Source organism: Zonotrichia albicollis, chromosome 3 (genome assembly GCF_047830755.1).
Source record: "Zonotrichia albicollis isolate bZonAlb1 chromosome 3, bZonAlb1.hap1, whole genome shotgun sequence".
NCBI lineage: Eukaryota > Metazoa > Chordata > Aves > Passeriformes > Passerellidae > Zonotrichia > Zonotrichia albicollis.
The window spans coordinates 7058861-7078359 of NC_133821.1; the positions used below are offsets into that span (position 1 = coordinate 7058861).

General features: G+C 47.0%; 4 protein-coding genes across 4 annotated transcripts; all 4 read right to left on the reverse strand.

The window, feature by feature from the left end:
• Positions 1–1795: 1795 nt before the first annotated feature.
• LOC141728572 (taste receptor type 2 member 9-like) lies at positions 1796–2748 on the reverse strand. Its single transcript, XM_074537903.1, is given in 2 exon segments — positions 1796–2259; positions 2262–2748. Coding segments are annotated over 2 exon segments (951 nt in total).
• A 6016-nt stretch (positions 2749–8764) lies between these two features.
• Positions 8765–9718, reverse strand: LOC141728573 (taste receptor type 2 member 9-like). The gene has a single exon (XM_074537907.1). It carries the CDS (start codon positions 9716–9718, stop codon positions 8765–8767), a length of 954 nt encoding a protein of 317 aa, XP_074394008.1.
• Positions 9719–13378: 3660 nt separating this feature from the next.
• Positions 13379–14332, reverse strand: LOC141728575 (taste receptor type 2 member 9-like). Its single transcript, XM_074537910.1, has one exon. The coding sequence runs from the start codon at positions 14330–14332 to the stop codon at positions 13379–13381; it is 954 nt and encodes a 317-aa protein (XP_074394011.1).
• A 2876-nt stretch (positions 14333–17208) lies between these two features.
• Positions 17209–18162, reverse strand: LOC141728577 (taste receptor type 2 member 9-like). Its single transcript, XM_074537911.1, has one exon. The coding sequence runs from the start codon at positions 18160–18162 to the stop codon at positions 17209–17211; it is 954 nt and encodes a 317-aa protein (XP_074394012.1).
• Positions 18163–19499: the final 1337 nt, after the last annotated feature.

Consider the following 19499-nt stretch of genomic DNA (forward strand, 5'->3'; position numbering starts at 1 on the left):
ATGCTCCTAATTGCACTGATTTGCCACCATAGAGACTTGGAATGTGACCCAGAGCAGTTTTCCATTCTGTTCCAGCACGGGGCAGCCATTCCAATTGAATTCTGGCACCTGTCATGGGTCAGCTTCTCCAGGCTGGGCACATCCTGCATCTGTCCCCATGGGCTGTGCAGGGTGGCTTTGCTGATGGGGCCCCACAGGCCCCCAGCTGCAGCTCCTGGCCCAGGCACCCTGTACATCTGACTGTGGGTCACTGTGAGATGAAGCTGTGGCTTCATTCCACGCTGCACCTTGCACAAAACCCACCTTCCTGGGGCTGTAAGGGAGCCAGAGTGCACTGGGAGAAGCCAATCTCATCTCCAGGTGACAGCAGGCCAGGAGAGCAGTCCCACAGAGCAGGCAATCCTGTCCTTGCAGGCAGTGGGGCACAGAGGACACGCAGGGCTGGAGTGGGAAGGGGGCTCTGCAGCCCCTGAGCTGCCCGGGGCCGTTCCTGCCTCGCTCTTTGTGCCTCAGTGACCACCTCTGGGGAGTGTCAGGGCTCAGCGTGTTCACACTGAGCTATCAGCCACTGCCAGGCACTCATACAGCCCATAATATGTGCCACAGCACAGGGCCACAGCAGAAGGAAAGGTAAACCAAACTAGAGAGAAAACTCTTCATTGGAGCCATTTCATTCTATGAATACCAAAACATTTGTGGCTGCTTGGCAGTATTGTTATTCCATTTTTACATCCAGTTTATGTTCCAGTCTTGCACATTTTTCTGTTCCATTTAGAGTGTAGAAATTTGGCAGAAAATAAAGCCCTTGCTGGACCTCAGACATGAAAGGGTCTGGGTGCAGCTCAGTTTCATTTGTGATTCTGCCAAATTCAACGTGTAATTCTTTTCATGTTCAATAAGAGCTTTCAGAGTCACAGAATCACAACTCATGCATTTTATTGAAGAAATACAAATTGGGAATTGTCACTAATAAATACACTCATTGGACAAGCTCTAAATATATTTAGAAGAAAAAAGTAAATAAGGAAGAGCAATGGGTAATTCATTAAGCTCAACTTCACCACCAGGTAGGCCTATGAACACAATTTCACCAGGGTACAATCTGACACAGTCAAAGGAGCAAATCTTAACCAAGAGGCGTTCCCTGCTTTGGGGAGGAGAGCAAAGCAATCCTGCTGTCCTGTCTGCACAGTGGGGTCATATTCTCATCCTCTGCCAGGGCGGATTTGGAATGCCAAATTGATCCTTTTGGGAGAAATGCAGGTGAGGCTGCAGTCAAAATACCTCCTTGCTGCCATGGTGAATGGGGGTGGGCAGCCAGCTGCTGTGGAGATGAGGGATAGCCAGGGTTGTGATTGCAAAGGCTGTGAGTCTTGGGCAGGGGCTGAACACTCAATGAGCATCACTCCCTCTTCCACTGGGCCCAGGCAGAGGTAAAGGGGCTCTGCCTGATGATCCATCACCCCACCAGCAGACTCTCATGCCCACATTAATCCCTTCACCTCACAGGGGCCAAGGCATTATTCCTACCATCAGGGATAAATGACTTTGTTAATATTAAAAATATGTCTCAAAGTTTACCTAAATCTAAATACGATAATAATGCAATATGATACTCATATATTTAGCTTTAAATAATTAATCTCAAAAGATACAAATTAAGTTTTCTTAACTTAGATGTTGAAGAGTGATCAGTATCATCTACGCTGCCTGGACAGCTGCATCAGAAATAAAATTACTTGTTTACTGCAGTGAAAATAAACATTTTGCATGGGCTCTAGCTTTATCACAGATCCTATTTCATGAACAACTCACACTTCACATAGGAGAGGATTTTCAGCATTGCTTTTTCCAGCTTGGGATTACTGAAAATCAGAATAAGGGAATGAACACCTGGAAAAGCACACAGATATATGGATATAAGAAGTGTCATGATATTTTCTTTCGTCATGGCATAAATTATTGTCAAGACCAAACATACAAAGTTGATGCTGTACATCACTAAGAAGGAGAGGACAGATTTCATGGCTCTGATGTGGGCCTCCATGCTGAGGTCCTTCATGAAGCTTGACTGCATCGTGCGCTTGTGTCTCCAGAGGGAAAAGAGAAGGAAAAGAGCCGAAAAGATGACTGCCAGGAATGGGAGAGCAAACACGAGACCAGAAAGAAAACAGGAAATTAAAAGATGTTTATCCTTTCTGATAGTTACTTCCCAAAAATTTCCGTGGCAGGTGGCAGTGATGTTGTTGTCTGCAGAGTTTCATGGAGGTCATACACAACAATGCCCATAGCCAAGGCTACAATCTCTGACCCCAACAAGAGCCAGGGCACCATCCTGTGAACTTTTACTTTCAGATAGATGAAGAAGCTGTTCCTGAAATTGGCAATTTTTATGCAGTAGAAACCACAAAGACAGGCTGAGACCCACACGTTGGAATAATTAAAAGCTGCTGCAAAAGATGAAAGTAGTTGAAGTATGGTTTGAACATGAAGGATGTTCGGATACATTACGGAAATGAACTGGTATACCCATGAGAAGCATAAAACGCAAATCCTGGAGCATCCCAGCAGCAGCAAGATCTTCTCATTAGAGTTCAGGGTTTTCCTTTTTACCCAGGCAACGCAAAGCACACAAACGATGAAAGCATTTATCCACACGCCAGCAAACACTTCCAGGGTGATGATGGCCAGAGTGGTGGCCCCGTATGCAGTGACACTGGATTGCTGTGGAAAGGGAGAAGCTTCCATGGTGCGAGCTGGGGAGCAGAGCTGTGCTGGCCAAGGGGGCTGTGGCAGCAGAGCCTGAGGCAGGTCAGTGGCTGCTCTTGGTGGAGTGTCAGGGATGGCAAGAGGAGCTTTATAGAGCTGCTGCTGCTGCTGCTGCTTCTGCTGGGAGGATTTTGGTGTGGCTGCTGTGGGCACAGGGCAGGTGCAGGGATGTAAATGTGCTGGGTATCCCCTTACCCGGGGCCACTCTTGACTATTTGAATGTTGGTTTGGGCGACTGGGCCGGGTGTCACAAAGAGCAGAGATGTTTTTCTGTAGTGGAGAGTGTTTTGATTGTGGTACTGATCCCTGTTTGATCAGTGTCAGGCTTCAGGATCTGGGTTCTTCTGTCCCTATTTTGCCTATGATCATCATGCAGAGCCCTGGCTGTGCTCAGCAGGTCAGGGGACTCATTGTCCTTTTCAGTCTGGGAGTCTGGGTGCTGCTACATTGAGTCCAGATTCTGGAGAAGTGGAGCTAATTTTGATGCTTCACAGGCATTGAAATCCATGTTGGTTTTTCCAATGGCATTGCCCTGAGGAAAGTGAAGGGAGACTTGCACATGTCATCGATGATCATCGGTCTCAGATTTATTGATCCAACTTACATACTTTTATAGTAGTGTTAATTGAGCTCATACATATTGCAAAAACCGAGCTCATCATTGGTTACAGATTACATCCCAACCCCTCCTTTGTTGCTAATACCTGTGGTTTCTTGTTGAGGCTAATACTTGTTTTCCTCATCCGGCTGTTGATTGTTTTTGACCAGCCTCAAGGACTCCATGTTTTCTGCCGTGTTTTTCTCATCATTTAACCAAGGACACAGTTTTATTGTTCTTCTCGTAAGGAAAAAGGCTGAGAACTTACTACTTACAGTGGCTTCTTACTGCTTAACCAGCTCTATATGATCAGGCCCTTTTTCCTTCAAGCCATGTCTGAACAAAACTCTCCAACATTGCCCTAAGAGTAAGTGAAGAGACATAGAGTGGGTCAAGTGTAGGGAGACAGAAGAAGGAAAGTAGGATTTTTTTACACGTTTCATTTGAGGCATACAATGTAAAAGAGTAATAGCTGGGACAAGTGACTGTTCCAGGATTCCCATCTCATCTGCTTTGGGAAAGTGAAGGCTTTCAAAGATGGCACCATGCTGAGTTTTCTCCACACTGCAGTGCCCTAAAGCTTCCAAATGAATTTAGACCCTGAAAGCTGTGAGGTTTTACTCAGGCAAGTTGTGTTAACCTCTGTGGGGCATGGAATGCCTGTGACCTTTGGGGTAGTACAGGACCTGTCCCATTTGGCCTTGCACATCTGGACCACAGCAACCAAGCAGATCTCATCTGATGCTGTGGTGGAAGCAGGAGAAATGAAAGCCCAAGCAAGAGCTCAATGGCTACAGGAAATGAACCCCCAGCATTTTCTCTCTTCCAAATGATGACAGCCATGTTTTCTGTGGGATAGAACAGCCATCAGGATGTTACATGAATATTCATATCACATGCTCCTAATTGCATTGATTGGCCACCATACAGACTTGGAATGTGACCCAGAGCAGTTTTCAACACTGTGCCAGCACTGGGCAGCCATTGCAATTGAGTTCAGACACCTGTCATGTGTCAGCTTCTCCAGGCTGGGCACATCCTGCATCTGTCCCCATGGGCTGTGCAGGGTGGCTTTGCTGATGGACACCTTGTCCCCTGCAGTGCCAGCTGAGTGGGGCTGGTGCACAGGAGTGGGATTCTCTGCTGGCTGCCATATTCTCAGGTGTTTCATGGGGATGGAAGTATGGATCTGCAGTGTTGTTTTCTGGGACTTTGTGTGGTGTTTTTTGTGGTAACATGTGCAAGGTGCTGGATTTTGCCTGATGAGTCTTGTGGCATGTGAGGTTGGGAGGGATGGATGTTGCACTGGATTTAGGAAATTAGATGGACCTTCCATGGCTTTTTTGGGTAATCACCTGTGGCTTTCAGGTTAAAGCTTGAAGTGCAAGAGCAGTAGCAGTGAAAAAGGGGATGTGTGGCTGTTTCTGTTTTTTCAAGGCCTTTCACAGGGGAGATCTGTCCAGCACAGATGCTTTTAGTCTACCTTTGGCCCTGAGCTGCTGGTGACAGAAATGATCAGTTCACAGTGGTTTTGCTGTGTTGTTACTGGAGATATTTCATGTTTCACCTGCTTTGATGGGTGGACCTTGTGCAGCTGTCACATTCCCACCCAGCTGCTCCTACACTCTCACCTACGGTTGGGGCCGGTGTGGAAAATAAAATGGAAAACCTCATGGATTGAGATAGGGACAGGGAGGTCAATCACCAGGGAAAGTCATCAACAGAAGAGTCTTGAGGAGAACAAAATCAAGTTATTTATAGACTATTGGAAGTATTGTAGGCTGATAAGAACCAAAGAGAAAATTTGAACCTGCTACCTTCCACCTTCTCCTTCTTCTTCGGATCAGTTTGACGTCTCTTTCCCAGGTTCTCTACATCTTTCCCCTACATTAGGGATGGGGAATGGGGGTTGCAGTCAGTTCATACCAAGTTGTCTCCTCCACTCTGTCCTTGCACTCTTCCCCTGCTCTAGCAAAGGTCCCTCCATTGGGCTGCAGTTCTTCAGCATGAGCTGATTCCAGCGTGGCCTCTGCAGGGGCTGCCATCCCTCAGGATACACCCACCCCACTGATTGTGCTGTGGGGTTCTCCTGAGGCTGCAGGCTCCTCTCCTTTCTCCCACAGACCTCCATGGGCTTCAGGGCACACTTGCCTCACCATGGTGCTTTTCACAGCCTGCAGGGGAATTCTTTCTCCAGCACATGGAGAAACCTATCCCCTCCCTTCCTTGGCCCTGTTCTTCAGGAATGTTTCTCACAATATTCCTCAGTCCTCCCTGCTTGGATATGTTCCATCCATAACTGGACTTCAATGAGCAGATGGTCCCAGTTCTTTCAGGATGGCAATCCAGGAAAAAAAATGAAATCTCCTCAGGGAAGGTGTCATGAACTTGTATGGAAATAAAAATTCAAATCCAAAGGCCTCCTAGCCCCAGAAGGTGGATTAGCATGTTATCAAGTGGCTTTAATGATTTGTTTGCTTGTTTCTGGGCAGTTTAAGGAGAGGTTGGTATTTTGGTGAGGCAGCCTGCTAGAATCAGTGCTTGAGAGGTTGCTCTGGCCTAAATGGTTGTATCTCTTAGTTCAGAAGCAGGGAGGAAACTTTTTGCAGGTGAGAGGAGAAATGCACACCTGGCACTGGGTGTGAGGTAAAACAACCCTCTGAGCATGAGCTGGTAAAAGAAATGACCAGTTCAGGTTCTGCTCTGTTCATGCTGGTGTGAAGGGAACTTTCCTGTCTCACCACCCAGGAGGCCTCTGACAGTCACACCCCAGCACCAGAGACTGTCACTGCAGGCACCAAAGCCCCTTCACCGTGGGCAGCTGCCCCTCTCCACTCCCTGCACACACCATGCTCACAGCCAGACCAGGTTTCCTCTCCAGCTTGGCACTGCCTTTCCCATAGTGGAGTCTCAGGCCTCTGGATCTTTCAAGCACTTTAGTCATGGCACAGTAGCACAGAAGCAGCTCAAGCTGGGTGCCTCTGAGGAGGTAAGACAAACAATTGGATCCCTGGGATTTTGTGTCCTTCCTGTCTGTGCACATGATGACTGGGGTGTCCTGAGTGCCCAGTCAGCTGGCTGGTGCCACAGGTCCCTGTGCCCTTTGCTGTGCAAGGCCTGGCACCATGCTTGGGACTCCCAGCCCTTCCCCACAGCCTGCAGCTCCCTCCCATTGCAGCTGCTCCCTGAGCTGTCTGCACTGAATGTGTTCTTCCCCACTGGAACTATTTCACATTTCACTCTCATGGGGAGGTGTCCTTGGGCAGCTCTCAGAGCCTCACTCAGTCACTCCTTGAATCTCACTCTGGAATACGACAGGGCTGGCAAATAAGGTGGAACTGCTCATGAGCCAAGATGAAGGGTGGGGATTATTCTCACTGACCCCAATTATTCTCACTGTCCAAACAGACTTGAGACAGGGAAAATCAGTTTAATTTATTGCGTATTGAAAACAGAGTAGGATGATGTAGAACATGCACACAACTAAAATCTGTGATCTTCACACCCCAGTAATGTCAGGCTTAATTTAACTCATTCAGAGATCCTCTGACATGTCCTCTCATCCGGAGCACAGGAGGACTGGGAATGTTTTTGTCAGTTCATAAAACGTTGTCTCCTTCATTTTTCTCCTGCTCCAGCATGGCTGCCTCCCATGGCCTGCAGTCCTTCAGGACTTCTCTTTACCCAGAGGAGCCACAATGGTCGCTGATGAGATGAGCGAAGTCCGGTTTTGGGACCATTGGAGTGCCTGGAATTGGCTTTTCCCAGCATGGGACAGCCTTGACCTCACCTGGTTGAGACCCCACAGGCCCCCAGCTGCAGCTCCTGGCCCAGGCACCCTGTACATCTGCCTGTGGGTCACTGTGAGATGAAGCTGTGGCTTCATTCCATGCTGCACCTTGCACAAACCCCACCTTCCTGGGGCTGTAAGGGAGCCAGAGTGCACTGGGAAAAGCCAACCTCATCTCCAGGTGAGAGCAGGCCAGGAAAGCAGTCCCACAGAGCAGGCAATCCTGTCCCTGCAGGCAGTGGGGCACAGAGGCCACGCAGGGCTGGAGTGGGAAGGGGGCTCTGCAGCCCCTGAGCTGCCCGGGGCCGTTCCTGCCTCGCTCTTTGTGGCTCAGTGACCACCTCTGGGGAGTGTCAGGGCTCAGCGTGTTCACACTGAGCTATCAGCCACTGCCAGGCACTCATACAGCCCATAATATGTGCCACAGCACAGGGCCACAGCAGAAGGAAAGGTAAACCAAAATAGAGAGAAACGTCTTCATTGCAGCCATTTCATTCTGTGAATACCTAAATATTTGTGGCTGCTTGGCAGTATTGTTATTCCAATTTCACAGCCAGTTTGTGTTCAAGCGTTGCACATTTTTCTGTTCCATTTAGAATACAGAAAATTGGCAGAAAATAAAGCCCTTGCTGATCCTTAGAGATGAAAGGGCCTGGGTGCTGCTCAGTTGAATTTCTGTTTCTGGCAAATTCAACATGTAAGACTTGTCATATTCAATAAGAATTTTTAGAGTCCCAGAATCACAGCTCAGGCATTTTATTGTGGAAACACAAATTGGGAATTGCCACTAATAAATACACTCACTGAACTATCTCTAAATATATTTATGAAAAAAGAAGGAAATAAGGAAGACCAATGACTGATTCATTAAGCTCAACTTCACCACCAGATTGGCCTATGAACACAATTTCACCGGGGTACAATCTGACACTGTCAAAAAAGCAAATCTTAACCAAGAGGTGTTCCCTGCTTTGGGGAGGAGAGCAAAGCAATCCTGTTGTCCTGTCTGCACAGTGGGGTCATATTCCCATCCTCTGCCAGGCAGGATTTGAAATGCCAAATCGATAATTTTGGGAGAAATGCAGGTGAGACTACAGTCAAAATACCTCCTTGCTGCCATGGTGAATGGGGGTGGGCAGCCAGCTGCTGTGGAGATGAGGGATAGCCAGGGTTGTGATTGCAAAGGCTGTGAGTCTTGGGCAGGGGCTGAACACTCAATGAGCATCACTCCCTCTTCCACTGGGCCCAGGCAGAGGTAAAGGGGCTCTGCCTGATGATCCATCACCCCACCAGCAGACTCTCATGCCCACATTATTCCCTTCACCACACAGGGGCTTAAGAATCCTTCCTACCATCAGGACTAAATGACTTCGTTATTAAAAAATATATATCACAAAGACTTAGCTAAATCTAAATATGATAATAATGTATTTAGCTGAAAATATTTAAGATCGAAAGATACAAATGAAGTTTTCTTGACTTGAATGTTGAAGAGTGAACATCAGTATCATCTACTCTGCCTGGACAGTTGCATCAGAATGTAAATTGCTTGTTTACTATAGTAAAAGATCAACATTTTGCATGGTCTCTAGCAGTTATCACAGTTCCTACTTAATGAAAAATTCACACTTCACACAGAACATAATCTTCAGCAGTGCCTCTTCCAGCTTGGGATTGCTGAAAATCAGAATAAGGGAATGAACACCTGGAAAAGCACACAGGTACATGTATATAAGGAGTGTCATGATATTTTCTTTCTTTGTGCCATAAATTATTCTCAAGACCAAACATACAAAGTTGATGCTGTACACAACTAAGAAGGAGAGGACAGATTTCATGGCTCTGATGTGGGCATCCATGCTGAGGTCCTTCATGGAGCTTGTCTGCATCGTGCGCTTGTGTCTCCAGAGGGAAAAGAGAAGGAAAACAGCAGCAAATATGACCACCAGGAATGAGGCAGCAAATAGAACACCAGAGAGTAACAAAGGAGAGAAAAGATGTTTATCCTTTCTGATAGTTACTTCCCAAAAATTTTCTTGGCTGGTGCAAGTGTCATTGCTCCTCTTGAGTGTTTCAGCCCGATCAGAAAGGATGATGCTGATAGCCAAGGCTACAATCTCTGAGCCCAACAAGAGCCAGGGCACCATCCTGTCAACTTTTACTTTCAGGTACATGAAGAAGCTGTTCCTGAAATTGGCAATTTTTATGCAGTAGAAACCACAGAGGCAGGCTGAGACCCACAGGTGGGAATAATTAAAAAAGGTTCCCAAAGATCTAACTAGTAGACTTATGGTTTGAACATGAAGGATATGGGGATAAAACATTGAAAGGAAGCGATATATCCCTGTGAAGCACAAAGAGGAAATCCTGGAGCATCCCAGCAGCAGCAAGATCTTCTCATTAGAGTTCAGGGTTTTCTTTTTTACCCAGGCAATGCAAAGCAAACAAACAAGGAAGGCATTTATGCACATGCCCAACACCACCTCGAGGGTGATGATGGCCAGAGTGGTGGCCCCGTATGCAGTGACATTGGATTGCTGTGCAGGGTGAGAATCTTCCATGGTGCGAGCTGGGGAGCAGAGCTGTGCTGGCCAAGGGGGCTGTGGCAGCAGAGCCTGAGGCAGGTCAGTGGCTGCTCTTGGTGGAGTGTCAGGGATGGCAAGAGGAGCTTTATAGAGCTGCTGCTGCTGCTGCTGCTTCTGCTGGGAGGATTTTGGTGTGGCTGCTGTGGGCACAGGGCAGGTGCAGGGATGTAAATGTGCTGGGTATCCCCTTACCCGGGGCCACTCTTGACTATTTGAATGTTGGTTTGGGGGGGCTGTGCTCGGTAACACAAAGAGCGGAGATGTTCTTCTGTAGTGGAGAGTGTTTTGATTTTGATACTGATCCCTGTTTGATCAGTGTCAGGCTTCAGGATCTGGGTTCTTCTGTCCCTATTTTGCCTATGATCATCATGCAGAGCCCTGGCTGTGCTCAGCAAGTCAGGGGACTCATTGTCCTTTTCAGTCTGGGAGTCTGGGTGCTTCTACATTGAGTCCAGATGCTCGAGAAGTGGAGTTCATTTTGATGCTTCACAGGCATTGAAATCCATGTTGGTTTTTCCAATACCTTGGCCTTAAGAGTTAGTAATGGGAGATAGTGGGTCAGTTGATGTGAGACACAGAAAATGGAACCGAATTTTTTTACAAGTTCAATTTAGAGCATATGATGTCAAATGGTAAAAATGAGACAAGTCCCTGTGCCAGGATTCCCATCTCATCTGCTTGGGAAAGTGAGGGCTTTCAAAGATGGCACCATGCTGAGTTTCCCCCATACTGCAGTGCCCTAAAGCTTCCTAATCAATTTAGACCCTGAAAGCTGAGAGATTTTTCCCAGCCAAACTGCGTTAAGCTCTGTGGGGCATGGACTGCCCGTGCCCTTTGGGGTAGTACAGGACCTGTCCCATTTGGCCTTGCACATCAGGACCACAGCAACCAAGGAGATGTCATATGATGCTCTGGTGGATGCAGGAAAAATGAAAGCCCAAGCAAGAGCTCTATGGCTACAGGAAATGAACCCCCAGCATTTTCTCTCTTCCAAATGATGATAGCCATGTTTTCTGTGGGATAGAACAACCAGCAGGATGTTACATGAATTATCATATCACATGCTCCTAATTGCATTGATTGGCCACCATACAGACTTGGAATGTGACCCAGAGCAGTTTTCCATTCTGTTCCAGCACTGGGCAACCTTTCCCATTCAGTTCTGGCACCTCTCATTTGTCAGCTTCTCCAGGCTGGGCACATCCTGCATCTGTGCCCATGGGCTGTGCAGGGTGGCTGTGCTGATGGACACCCTGTCCCCTGCAGTGCCAGCTGAGTGGGGCTGGTGCACAGGAGTGGGATTCTGTGCTGGCTGTCACATTCTCAGGGGTTTCATGGGGAAATGGAAGAATGGATCTGCAGTGTTGTTTTCTGGGACTTTGTGTGGTGTTTTTTGTGGTAACATGTGCAAAGTGCTGGATTTTGCCTGCTGAGTATTGTGGCATGTGAGGTTGGGAATGATGCTGTACTGCATGTAGGGAAGTGGATGGATCTTCCAGGGTTTTTCTGTGAAACTGGAAAGGAGTGTCAGATAAAAGCAGGAACTGCATGAGGAGCAGCTAGGGAAAAAGGGATTTGTGGCTCTTTCTGTTTTTTGAAGGCCTTTCATAGGGAGATATGTCCAGCAGAGATGCTTACAATCTGCCTCTGGACCTGAGCTGCTGTTAGAAGCAACCAAATCAGGTTCTGTTTTGTATTTGCTGGCACTATGTAATGTTTCACCTGCTGTGATGTGTTGCCCTCAGGGAGCAGCCAGAACTCCACTGAGCTCTTCCTTCTCCCTCACCCACAGGAAGGGCAGGGGTGAAAAACACGGCGGGGAATACTCAGGGTTTGAAATAATGGCACGGAGATCAATTACCAGTTACTGTCATGGCCACAATTCATTTGACACCAGGAAAATGAACTTAATTTACTATAAAAAAAGAAAATAGAGCATGATAATGAGGAAGAAATGGAAAACTTGATCCCACTCCCCCAACACCCCTTTCATCTGAGTTTCAACTTCCCTCCTTCATCCCCAGAACCTACACTTCCTCCCTAACAACAGCAGAGGCGCAAGTCGAATAGGGGCTGCAGTCAGCTCTTAACAGGTTGTCTTCTCCACTCCTGACTCCTCAAGCTGTTTCCCTGATTGAGATCAAAGCCTGTTGTCTGCATGTTTCACTGAGCAAGAGTGCACTTGGAAAAGCCAACCTCATCTCCAGGTCAGAGCAGGCCCGGGGAGCAGTACCACAGAGCAGGCAATCCTGTCCTTGCAGGCCGTGGGGCACAGAGGACACGCAGGGCTGGAGTGGGAAGGGGGCTCTGCAGCCCCTGAGCTCCCCGGGGCCGTTCCTGCCTCGCTCTTTGTGGCTCAGTGACCACCTCTGGGGAGTGTCAGGGCTCAGCATGTTCACACTGAGCTATCAGCCACTGCCAGGCACTCATACAGCCCATAATATGTGCCACAGCACAGGGCCACAGCAGAAGGAAAGGTAAACCAAACTAGAGAGAAACCTCTTCATTGTAGCCATTTCATTCTGTGAATACCAAAATATTTGTGGCTGCTTGGCAGGATTGTTATTCCACTTTTGCATCCAGTTTATGTTCCAGTGTTGCAGATTTTTCTGTTCCATTAGAGTGTAGAAATTTGGCAGAAAATAAAGCCCTTGCTGGTCCTCAGACATGAAAGGGCATGGATGCAGCTCAGTTTCATTTGTGATTCTGTCAAATTCAACATGTAATTCTTGTCATGTTCAGTATGAACTTTCAGAGTCACAGAATCACAACTCATGCATTTTATTGAAGAAATACAAATTGGGAATTGCCACGAATAAATACACTCTAGCTGGAATAGCTCTAAATATATTTAGGAAAATAGAAGCAAATAAGGAAGAGCAATGGGTAATTCATTAAGCTCAACTTCACCACCAGGTAGGCCTATGAACAGAATTTCACCGGGGTACAATCTGACAGAGTCAAAAGAGCAAATCTTAACCAAGAACAAGGTCTTCCCTGCTTTGGGGAGGAGAGCAAAGCAATCCTGTTGTCCTGTCTGCACAGTGGGGTCATATTCCCATCCTCTGCCAGGCAGGATTTGAAATGCCAAATCGATCCTTTTGGGAGAAATGCAGGTGAGGCTGCAGTCAAAATACCTCCTTGCTGCCATGGTGAATGGGGGTGGGCAGCCAGCTGCTGTGGAGATGAGGGATAGCCAGGGTTGTGATTGCAAAGGCTGTGAGTCTTGGGCAGGGGCTGAACACTCAATTAGCATCACTCCCTCTTCCACTGGGCCCAGGCAGAGGTAAAGGGGCTCTGCCTGATGATCCATCACCCCACCAGCAGACTCTCATGCCCACATTAATCATTTCACCACACAGGGGCTTAGGCATCATTCCTACCATCAGGATTAAATTTTTTTGTTAATAACAAAAATATATCTCAAAGATTTAAGTAAGTCTAGAAATCATTATAATGTATTCAGCTCATAATAATTTAGCTCAAAAGATATGAATCAACTCTTTAACTTAGATATTGAAGAGTGAACATCAGTATCATCTACCTTCCCTGGAGAGTTTGTTCAGAAATTATATTACTTATTTCTTACATTAAAAGATCAACATTTTACATGGGCTCCAGCTTTGATTACTGATCCTACTTGATGAAAAACTCCCACTTCACACAGGAGAGAATCTTCAGCAGTGCCTTTTCCAGCTTGGGATTACTGAAAATCAGAATAAGGGAATGAACACCTGGAAAAGCACACAGATATATGGATATAAGAAGTGTCATGATATTTTCTTTCGTCATGGCATAAATTATTGTCAAGACCAAACATACAAAATTGATGCTGTACATCACTAAGAAGGAGAGGACAGATTTTATGGCTCTGATGTGGGCATCCATGTTGAGGTCCTTCATGGAGGTTGTCTGCATCGTGCGCTTGTGTCTCCAGAGGGAAAAGAGAAGGAAAACAGCAGAAAACAAGAATGCCATGAATGAGGCAGCATATCCAAAGCATGTGAGAAAAAAAGATGAGAAAAGATGTTTATCCATTGTGATTCCTTCTTCCCAAAAATTTTCTTGGCTGTTGGAAGTGATGTTGCTACTCTGCGCAGTTTCCATGAGGTCATAGACAACAATACCCATAGCCAAGGCTACAATCTCTGAGCCCAACAAGAGCCAGGGCACCATCCTGTCAACCTTTACTTTCAGGTAGATGAAGAAGCTGTTCCTGAAATTGGCAATTTTTAAGCAGTAAAAACCAGAAAGACAGGCTGAGACCCACAAGTTGGAATAATTAGAAAAGCTTGCAAAAGATGCAACGAGTTGAAGTATGGAGTAAACATAAAGGTAGTTGGGATAAATCATTGAAATGACCTGGGATACCCATGCGAAGCATAAAAGGCAAATCCTGGAGCATCCCAGCAGCAGCAAGATCTTCTCATTAGAGTTCAGGGTTTTCTTTTGGACCCAGGCAATGCAAAGCACACAAACGATGAAAGCATTGATCCAAATGCCAGCAAACACTTCCAGGGTGATGATGGCCAGAGTGGTGGCCCCGTATGCAGTGACATTGGATTGCTGTGGAAAGGGAGAATCTTCCATGGTGCGAGCTGGGGAGCAGAGCTGTGCTGGCCAAGGGGGCCGTGGCAGCAGAGCCTGAGGCAGGTCAGTGGCTGCTCTTGGCAGAGTGTCAGGGATGGCAAGAGGAGCTTTATAGAGCTGCTGCTGCTGCTGCTGCTGCTGCTGGGGGGGATTTTGGTGTGGCTGCTGTGGGCACAGGGCAGGTGCAGGGATGTAAATGTGCTGGGTATCCCCTTACCCAGGGCCACTCTTGACTATTTGAATGTTGATTTGAGGGGGCTGTGCTGGGTGACACAAAGAGCGGAGATGTTTTTCTGCGGTGGAGTGTGTTTTGATTTTGATACTGTTTGATCAGTGTCAGGCTTCAGGATCTGTATTCCTCTGTCCCTGTTTTGCCTATCATGATCATGCAGAGCCCTGGCTGTGCTCAGCAGGTCAGAGGACTCATTGTCCTTTTCAGACTGGGAGTCTGGGTGCGGCAACATTGAGTCCAGATTCTGGAGAAGTGGAGTTATTTTGATGTTTCACAGGCACTGAAATCCAGGTTTGTCTGTCCAATGGCATTGCCTTACGGTTACGTTAAGGGGCACATATTGATGCAGGTGATGGGAGCCAAGAGAGTAAAGCTGATATTGCTTACAGGTTTACTTTGGAGCATATGGAGTGAAAGGGGGAAAAACTTGGACAATTCCCTGTGCCAGTGTTCCCATCTCATCTGCTTGGAAAAGGGAGGGCTTTCAAAGACAGCAGCACGCTGAGTTTTCCCCACACTGCAGTGCCCTAAAGCGTCCAAATGAATTTAGACCCTGAAAGCTGTGAGGTTTTTCCCAGGCAAGTTGTGTTAAGCTCTATGGGGCATGGACTGCCGGCGCCCTTTGGGGTAGTACAGGACCTGTCCCATTTGGCCTTGCACATCAGGACCACAGCAACCAGGAAAATCTCATCTGATGCTGTGGTGGAGGCAGGAAAAATGAAAGCCCAAGCAAGAGCTCTATGGCTACAGGAAATGAACCCTGAGCATTTTCTCCCTTCCAAATGATGACAGCCATGTTTTCTGTGGGATACAACAGCCAGCAGGATGTTAAATGAATATTCATATCACATGCTCCTAATTGCACTGATTTGCCACCATAGAGACTTGGAATGTGACCCAGAGCAGTTTTCCATTCTGTTCCAGCATTGGGCAGCCATTCCAATTGAATTCTGGCACCTGTCATGGGTCAGCTTCTCCAGGCTGGGCACATCCTGCATCTGTGCCCATGGGCTGTGCAGGGTAGCTGTGCTGATGGGGCCCCATAGGCCCCCAGCTGCAGCTCCTGGCCCAGGCACCCTGTACATCGGCCTGTGGGTCACTGTGAGATGAAGCTGTGGCTTCATTCCACACTGCACCTTGCACAAAACCCACCTTCCTGGGGCTGTAAGGGAGCCAGAGTGCACTGGGAAAAGCCAACCTCATCTCCAGGTGAGAGCAGGCCAGGAGAGCAGTCCCACAGAGCAGGCAATCCTGTCCTTGCAGGCCGTGGGGCACAGAGGACACGCAGGGCTGGAGTGGGAAGGGGGCTCTGCAGCCCCTGAGCTGCCCGGGGCCGTTCCTGCCTCGCTCTTTGTGGCTCAGTGACCACCTCTGGGGAGTGTCAGGGCTCAGCATGTTCACACTGAGCTATCAGCCACTGCCAGGCACTCATACAGGCCATAATATGTGTCACAGCACAGGGCCACAGCAGAAGGAAAGGTAAACCAAACTAGAGAGAAACCTCTTCATTGGACCCATTTCATTCTATGAATACCAAAACATTTGTGGCTGCTTGGCAGAATTGTTGTTCCATTTTTACATCCAGTTTGTGTTCCAGTCTTGCACATTTTTCTGTTCCATTTAGAGTGTAGAAATTTGGCAGAAAATAAAGCCCTTGCTGGACCTCAGACATGAAAGGGTCTGGGTGCAGCTCAGTTTCATTTGTGATTCTGTCAAATTCAACGTGTAATTCTTTTCATGTTCAATAAGAACTTTCAGAGTCACAGAATCACAACTCATGCATTTTATTGAAGAAATACAAATTGGGAATTGTCACTAATAAATACACTCATTGGACAAGCTCAAAATATATTTAGAAGAAAAAAAGTAAATAAGGAAGAGCAATGGGTAATTCATTAAGCTCAACTTCACCACAAGGTAGGCCTATGAACACAATTTCACCAGGGTACAATCTGACACAGTTGGAAGAGCAAATCTTAACCAAGAGGTGTTCCCTGCTTTGGGGAGAGAGCAAAGCAATCCTGCTGTCCTGTCTGCACAGTGGGGTCATATTCCCATCCTCTGCCAGGCAGGATTTGAAATGCCAAATCGATCCTTTTGGGAGAAATGCAGGTGAGGCTGCAGTCAAAATACCTCCTTGCTGCCATGGTGAATGGGGGTGGGCAGCCAGCTGCTGTGGAGATGAGGGATAGCCAGGGTTGTGATTGCAAAGGCTGTGAGTCTTGGGCAGGGGCTGAACACTCAATGAGCATCACTCCCTCTTCCACTGGGCCCAGGCAGAGGTAAAGGGGCTCTGCCTGATGATCCATCACCCCACCAGCAGACTCTCATGCCCACATTAATCCCTTCACCTCACAGGGGCCAAGGCATTATTCCTACCATCAGGGATAAATGACTTTGTTAATATTAAAAATATGTCTCAAAGTTTACCTAAATCTAAATACGATAATAATGCAATATGATACTCATATATTTAGCTTTAAATAATTAATCTCAAAAGATACAAATTAAGTTTTCTTAACTTAGATGTTGAAGAGTGATCAGTATCATCTACGCTGCCTGGACAGCTGCATCAGAAATAAAATTACTTGTTTACTGCAGTGAAAATAAACATTTTGCATGGGCTCTAGCTTTATCACAGATCCTATTTCATGAACAACTCACACTTCACATAGGAGAGGATTTTCAGCATTGCTTTTTCCAGCTTGGGATTACTGAAAATCAGAATAAGGGAATGAACACCTGGAAAAGCACACAGATATATGGATATAAGAAGTGTCATGATATTTTCTTTCGTCATGGCATAAATTATTGTCAAGACCAAACATACAAAGTTGATGCTGTACATCACTAAGAAGGAGAGGACAGATTTCATGGCTCTGATGTGGGCCTCCATGCTGAGGTCCTTCATGAAGCTTGACTGCATCGTGCGCTTGTGTCTCCAGAGGGAAAAGAGAAGGAAAAGAGCCGAAAAGATGACTGCCAGGAATGGGAGAGCAAACACGAGACCAGAAAGAAAACAGGAAATTAAAAGATGTTTATCTTTTCTGCTAGTTACTTCCCAAAAATTTCCGTGGCAGGTGGCAGTGATGTTGTTCCTCAGCAAAGTTTCATGGAAGTCATACACAACAATGCCCATAGCCAAGGCTACAATCTCTGAGCCCAACAAGAGCCAGGGCACCATCCTGTCAACCTTTACTTTCAGGTAGATGAAGAAGCTGCTCCTGAAATTGGCAATTTTTAAGCAGTAGAAACCACAAAGACAGGCTGAGACCCACAAGTTGGAATAATTAGAAAAGCTTGCAAAAGATGCAAGGAGTTGAAGTATGGAGTAAACATAAATGTAGTTGGGATAAATTATTGAAATGACCTGGGATACCCATGCGAAGCATAAAAGGCAAATCCTGGAGCATCCCAGCAGCAGCAAGATCTTCTCATTAGAGTTCAGGGTTTTCTTTTGGACCCAGGCAATGCAAAGCACACAAACGATGAAAGCATTTATCCACATGCCAGCAAATGCCTCCAGGGTGATGATGGCCACAGTTGAGGCCCCGTGTGCAGTGACATTGGATTTCTGTGGAGGGAGACAAGCTTCCATGGTGCGAGCTGGGGAGCAGAGCTGTGCTGGCCAAGGGGGGCTGTGGCAGCAGAGCCTGAGGCAGGTCAGTGGCTGCTCTTGGTGGAGTGTCAGGGGTGGCAAGAGGAGCTTTATAGAGCTGCTGCTGCTGCTTCTGCTGGGGGGATTTTGGTGCCGCTGCTCTGGGCACAGGGAAGGTGCAGGGATGTAAATGTGCTGGGTATCCCCTTACCCGGGGCCACTCTTGACTATTTGAATGTTGGTTTGGGGGACTGGGCCGGGTGTCACAAACAGCAGATGTTTTTCTGTAGTGGAGAGAGTTTTGATTGTGGTACTGATCCCTGTTTGATCAGTGTCAGGCTTCAGGATCTGTATTCCTCTGTCCCTGTTTTGCCTACGATCATCATGCAGAGCCCTGGCTGTGCTCAGTAGGTCAGGGGACTCATTGTCCTTTTCAGTCTGGGAGTCTGGGTGCTGCTACATTGAGTCCAGATTCTGGAGAAGTGGAGTTCATTTTGATGCTTCACAGGCATTGAAATCCATGTTGGTTTTTCCAATGGCATTGCCCTGAGGAAAGTGAAGGGAGACTTGCACATGTCATCGATGATCATCGGTCTCAGATTTATTGATCCAACTTACATACTTTTATAGTAGTGTTAATTAAGCTCATACATATTGCAAAAACTGAGCTCATCATTGGTTACAGATTACATCCCAACCCCTCCTTTGTTGCTAATACCTGTGGTTTCTTGTTGAGGCTAATACTTGTTTTCCTCATCCGGCTATTGATTGTTTTTGACCAGCCTCAAGGACTCCATGTTTTCCGCCGTGTTTTTCTCATCATTTAACCAAGGACACAGTTTTATTGTTCTTCTCGTAAGGAAAAAGGCTGAGAACTTACTACTTACAGCGGCTTCTTACTGCTTAACCAGCTCTATATGATCATGGCCTTTTTTCGTTCAAGCCATGTCTGAACAAAACTCTCCAACATTGCCCTAAGAGTAAGTGAAGAGACATAGAGTGGGTCAAGTGTAGGGAGACAGAAGAAGGAACGTAGGATTTTTTACACGTTTCATTTGAGGCATACAATGTAAAAGAGTAATAGCTGGGACAAGTGACTGTTCCAGGATTCCCATCTCATCTGCTTGGGAAAGTGCAGGCTTTCAAAGATGGCACCATGCTGAGTTTCCCCCACACTGCAGTGACCTAAAGCCTCCAAATGAATTTAGACCCTGAAAGCTGTAAGGTTTTACCCAGGCAAGTTGTGTTAAGCTCTGTGGGGCATGGACTGCCCGTGCCCTTTGGGGTAGTACAGGACCTGTCCCATTTGGCCTTGCACATCAGGACCACAGCAACCA

Excerpts from the sequence above, each read along its gene's own strand:
- LOC141728573 (XM_074537907.1), bottom strand. The coding sequence starts at position 9,718 with ATGGAAGATTCTCACCCTGCACAGCAATCCAATGTCACTGCATACGGG.
- LOC141728575 (XM_074537910.1), bottom strand. The coding sequence starts at position 14,332 with ATGGAAGATTCTCCCTTTCCACAGCAATCCAATGTCACTGCATACGGG.
- LOC141728577 (XM_074537911.1), bottom strand. The coding sequence starts at position 18,162 with ATGGAAGCTTGTCTCCCTCCACAGAAATCCAATGTCACTGCACACGGG.